This window comes from Chrysemys picta, chromosome 2 (assembly GCF_011386835.1).
Source record: "Chrysemys picta bellii isolate R12L10 chromosome 2, ASM1138683v2, whole genome shotgun sequence".
Lineage (NCBI taxonomy): Eukaryota > Metazoa > Chordata > Testudines > Emydidae > Chrysemys > Chrysemys picta.
Genome location: NC_088792.1, coordinates 238,311,530 through 238,317,529, shown reverse-complemented (window position 1 = coordinate 238,317,529; position 6,000 = coordinate 238,311,530). Strand labels below are relative to the sequence as shown.

Genomic DNA, 6,000 nt, shown 5'->3' with positions numbered 1-6,000 from the left:
AATGTCAAGTCCTGATGCAGAAGTGAGGGGAAACCTTTGAACAACAATTTAGTTTCCTTCAAAGGGACTCCAAGGGAAACCAATCATGGCACAATTAGTGTGAGTTTATCAGCAGTTAGCTTGAAAGGAAACAGGCTATTCCTGCAGGCACCAGGAATGCTATGAGTTTGACAGCTAGGTATCCAACTTCCAGACAACAGGAGGTAAAAGGGGCCAGTTTGTGCTAATGAACCACAGGCAAACTGCTGGTTTGTTATTTATTAACACTAATAAATGAGCTCATAATACTGATCAGAGAGTTTACACATCTCACAAAAAATTTCATGTGACAAGTATCATGATACATATTGTAGAAACAACAGCCATGGCCATAACAGTAAAGAATGTTTCATTAACTGATGACTAATATACCAGAAAGCAATCACGCTAGTAATTAGTAAGAATTTACAAACATTAAAAAGTGCATAACATTTGAAACCAAAGGAAAAAAAGTGACATATCTGTCTGTTAATTAAAAAAAAAAAAAAAAAAAAAAAAAGGCTTCTCTTCTTTTTACTCTGTGATTGGTGCCCATGCAGTTGCCACAGTAGTAGTCATCCTTCTCACTCACCTAGATCAGGGAGACATGGGATTGCTCCAAGACTAAGCACTAGTGTAGATCTATGGCCTTTTTTGCCCAGGGGAAATTGACCATCATAGCTATTACAGAACACCTTATTCTAGAATAGTTATTCCAAAGTAATTTACACAGGTGGACACATTATTCTGGAATCACAGTGACTTTATTCCAAAATAAATTTCTGCTTCTCAGAAAAGCAAAGGAGTTATTTTGGAATAAAATCGCTTTCTTCTAGAATCGAAAGTCCACAGAGGGGAGTTATTCCAGAATAGCTTCAATTATATCAGAATAGTTATTCCAGAATGGTTGTTCTGGAACAGCCAGGCTGGTCAATTTCTCTCATGTAGACAAGAGCTAGGTTTAACAGCAGGAACCACAGCTTCATCAGCACCACTGGCTTCATTATTTTCAAATCAATGTTTTTCAAACCATACAGGTTATATGTTTACTCTAAAACAACAATAATAAAATGATTGGACTTTATTTTATTAAAAAAAAGCCCAGAGAAAGATTAATAAATCAGAGAAAAAATACTGGGAAAAAACAAAATGTAAAGATTCAGCTCGAATCCCTGATCTGCAATTAACTACAGTCAAGTGGCTGACCTGTACCACAGACACAAAACATACCCAACTGAGGGAATATTCACATTAGTGAATCACTCTGAAGGCTCATCTAGTAATAAATTGGAGTGCTGATGAGTCAATAGTTTTAGGCATAATCAATTTAGCGGTTGACATTTTAATTTGTCATGTGCAAACCACCACATTATGCAAAAAAACAGCCCTTTCAAACAAGTGGTAGAAAAATTCACAGTAACAGAAATATTCTTCATAAGCATTTGAGACAGGGCAGGGTGGAGCTTATAAGTAGTACAATACAAAACATTGTAAATAACAGAGCTGTAAATCACAGATGCAGAGTTCTAAAACCAGTGCTTTCTATATAGTTCTTTTACTAGGTGATCACTTTGGCCAGAGAATTTTAAACTCTGAGGATCACTCAAACCTTTGCCACAGAACACAATTAAATCCTCTGATGGTTCAAAGACCATTTGCTACAAGAATTATCTACTTTGTTCTACTTTCTACAAGCATTCCCATCAAGTGGTTGTTATGAAAAGATTCATCCGATGACAATGTCCCACGATTAGTAATGTTTCAACCATTGCTAATGACAGAGGTAGAACAAATTCTGTCTGCTGTCACAGTCTGCATCCCCATTTTTAGCATTATGTTGAGCAGGTTCCAGCAGTGAAACGCATCCATTTTCTTTTCCACCAGCTGCTCATGGAAACAAATTTGTTCCAGTAAACTCCTGCAGTCTGAAAACATCCAGCAGCTGCTCCTGTGCGGTCAAAGTTGGGACGTCAGCTTTCTTGTTTCGCTGCTTCCCCTGGGTCTCCCCAGCTTGTTTCAGTTGGGTTTCTTTGTGCATCTCCTTCACCTTCTGCAATGAACAAACAAGGAGGGAATGATGGGGGGGGGGGGGGGGGGGGGGGGGGGGGGGGGGGGGGGGGGGGGGGGGGGGGGGGGGGGGGGGGGAGGGAGGAGAGGGAACAACCCATTTTCAGATTGATCCATTCTAGATCTGTATTTTGCTCCTGGAATAAAATTTTATCCTTTGCCAAATTTAAGATTTTTACAGTGTTATTGTAGCAGTGTTGGTCCCAGGATAGTGGAGAGATAAGATAGGTGTGGTAATATCTTTTATTGCACCAACTTCTGTTGGTAAAAGACAAGCTTTCAGAAGTTGATCCAATAAAAGATACTGCCTCACCCCCATGGTCTCTCAAATTTAAGAGGTGTCAGAAGATATCTGAGAAATCAAGCCAAAAGGAGAACTGCAATGCTGACAAAATAATGGTGCATTTAATTCAAATATGCTTTAAAGATACCCTATATTGATGAAATATCAAGACTGCATATTTAAAGACATACCTTGACAAACCTATTTCTGGCTGAACAGTTATCGTCTATCATTACAAGTAACATTAAGATTACTAAAACTGAAAGATGTTAACAGTTTTCTAGGTTTCTTTACTACGTTAATTTGACTATACAAGAAAATCATTGTTTGTACTGTGCCTAAATACAGCTATCTGGTGCGCTATACAAATATGGTAGACAAGTACCATATTAAACAATATGGTACAATTATTTTTAAATTCATTCACTGTGTGTAGTACTTTCCTCACGGCTCACACTCCACATATGCCACTACTTCTGCTGTCTCATTATAAGCCACACGAATGATTTGCAGACTGGAAAATATGTCTTACAGTGATAGACTTAAGGAGGTCAGTCAATTTAGTTAATCTAAAAGAAGGTTAAGAGTGACTTCATAACTCTTTTAGCAGCTAGATAAAATCCAATGGTTAGAAGTTGAAGCTAGACAAATTCAATTTGGAATAAGAAGGTAATTTACCATTGAAACAATTTACCAAGCAAAGTGGTGGATTATTCGTCATCTGTACTCTAAAGATTGAATATCTCCTAAAAATAGATGTTTGAATTACAGCATAAATTATAGGGCTTGATGCATGAATTACTGGGTGAAATTCTATGGCCTGAGTCATGCTGAGGTCAGATTAGAGGATCATAAGGTCTTCTGGCCTTAAACATCTAAACATTGTCACAGGGTGTGTCAAGGCTGATTCCCCACTCGGGCAGTTAAGACTGCAGAAGGTGGGGGCCCGCAAGGATTCTAAAAATGAATACTGGCCACTCCAGGCTTGTATTAAACTCCCAAGGTTACAGCTTTTCTCTGACCTTTGCTTGGTAAATGCTGTCACCACCCAAATGCAAAACCCCTTTGAAATCCAGGAAGGCGCACTTGGGAATTCTCAAGCCCTTTCACCCTCCTCGGGGAAGAGCTGAGAAAGGAAAACAAAGAAATCAGCTGTTGTCACCAGCTAATTTAAAAAAACATTCACAAACCTCTTGGGACATCAAAAATCCAATCCTGTTTTTAAAACAAAAAGAAAGAAAATACATCTGGAATTTAGGCTTTTGCTAGATTCAAAAAACTCACTTACAAAAATTAAACATCAAGAATAACCTTCTTGAGGTCTACTTTAAAGGTTACAGCAAAACAAAAGCATTTGGGGTTAGCACAGAGAAATCCACTAGCCAACAGAAATAAACAGAAATAAACCTAATCACGTCTTTCTAAACATTCCTGATCTATTTACACATTTGGAGGTTCCAAATAAGTACACCTCTACCCAGATATAATGCAACCCAATATAATACGAATTCGGATATAACGTGGTAAAGCAGCACTCCGGGGGGGCTGGGCTGCGCACTCCGGTGGATCAAAGCAAGTTCGATATAATGCAGTTTCACCTATAGCGTGGTAAGATTTTTTGGCTCCCGAGGACAGCGTTATATCTGGGTAGAGGTGTAGTTCCAGGTATGATCTGATGATCTGTGATCATACCTGGCTTAAAGCTTCTCATAGCATAACTGCTCCCTGTTCCCCTCTTTCCCGGAGAACAACAGCACACAAAGGGTAAGCATGGGAGGTTGCTATCTGGATGCATTCACTAACACTGATGCTTATTCTATTAATTATGGGCTGACTTGTAGATAACACTTTAAAAAAAAAATGTTTTGTTGCCATCCTTTTTCTCTGAACACCTGTCAATATCTGCATTGCAGCAACTCCTCAGATCCTGCAGTCTCCTCTTCCCCAACCCACCATTATCAATGACCAAACAATTAATAGGGATTCTATTGGCATATGGACACCTACTTGAAGATAAAGTAAGTCTCCTTTTCCCAGCTGAAAGCTCTGAACTCTTTCCTCGCCTCAAAGCCTCCCGTGTTTGTTATCTTTTTGAACACTCTAGTATATATTGACAAAAGTGGCTATAAAATCCAATTTTCAGCGTCCTCTCTGGCTTATCCCACTCCACACACACTGAACAGTTCTGTAGCTTTAATATTTCTCTTGTCCTGCAGGGAGAATTGTGGTGAGTAATAACTTCCTGCACATGGTTCTGGAGCACAGGTGCAATATTAAGGCTCCAGGAGCGAATTTTCCTTTAAGGATTCTTCTCAACTCATTCCACCACTGACCAATCTAGAACGCCAGTTGTCTTGCATTTGCCACCACTGATGTTTGCTCTTTGAGGCTCACTGAATGAGATATGGTATTACATCCAAAAATCATGATTGGCTTAAAAAATAAATGTTAGGTTCTTTCTATTTACTTTCTGGTTTCTGAGGTTCCATGGTGCTCTTGGGCCATGTTTTCAAGCCTTTTTCCTGAAACCATGAGGTCTAGAATATTATTTGAAAAAAAAATAAAAAAATTTAAAAAAATTAAAAAGTAAGCTGAGATTCTCATGCACTGTTTTGATTCCAGCAGGTGGGTTTTAAGAAGTGAAATATCACAAGACTTGCAATAAAATTGTGAGAGTTGGCAACATTAGAAATACTTTAAATATCGCTGCTAATGACCTCTCTGATCAATCTCTAATTTATTTTCCCTTACAGATATTCTTGGCCTTTTATGGTCCATCATCTTTCCCAGAGGTCACATCACTGACTTAAATTTTGATAGGATTATCTTCTCCTCTACTCATTTTTACTGATCCAAACTTAAGCTATCATTCCAATTCTGTATTGCTCTGCCTAAATCAACAGTCCTGCTTTACTCTGAGATGCCTGGACCCTCTCAGTTTTCACAAGGAGGCATCCCTCTCAACTTCTCACCTGCCAATTTTGTTCCCTACTCTCTGTGATGCAACTGCATATACTGCACCTGTAACTTTTTTTTCCTCTTGAGCAATCTGTATCCATCTAATCTCATAAACCAACATCTCTTACTGTACTTTTTAACCTTGGTATATGGGTCACTTTAGTTAAGACAGGTGCTGGGCTAGTCTATGCTGAATTCTGAATTAAACAAATGCTTCAAATTGGGTTTCATGGTCTATTTTGACAAGGTGAAAGCTCAGCTCACTGAGCTAACAACTTCTATGAGCACATGAGTATAAAACCCTGCTCTCTGTTGTCTGGCATTACTGAGGGCACAGATGTCTCAAGTTTCCTATTGTGGCTTCCCTACTTATCCAATCTGAAAAGCAATTCTCCCATAGGAATAAAAGTCACATTGCTGCAAAAAAAATGACAGTACGTATTTATTTTAAAAGAACTACATTTCTCCTCCAATTAGGGCCAAACAATCTGCTGCAGGTGGAATAAGTATAGGCTTATGTCAGGGCCATTAGAATTGGAGGGAAAAAAATGTCAATATTTACTACAGGTGTGTGTGTGGGGAAATCAATAGGAAAAGAAGCTTCAAATAAAACAAAACAAGAATAATCACGAGTATCACTGTCTTTAAACTGCTGTACAAATAGTAATTACTCC

At 38.6% G+C, this 6,000-nt stretch overlaps 1 protein-coding gene across 1 annotated transcript in view; it reads right to left on the bottom strand.

Moving 5' to 3' along the window:
- Positions 1-243: 243 nt before the first annotated feature.
- Positions 244-6,000, bottom strand: part of PKIA (cAMP-dependent protein kinase inhibitor alpha) — a 57,910-nt gene continuing 52,153 nt past the window's right edge. Inside the window, exon 3 of the mRNA XM_005301535.5 lies at positions 244-2,068. Within this exon, the coding sequence (XP_005301592.2) occupies positions 1,989-2,068 (80 nt within the window). The 3' untranslated portion in view covers positions 244-1,988. The remainder of the gene's footprint in view (positions 2,069-6,000) is intronic.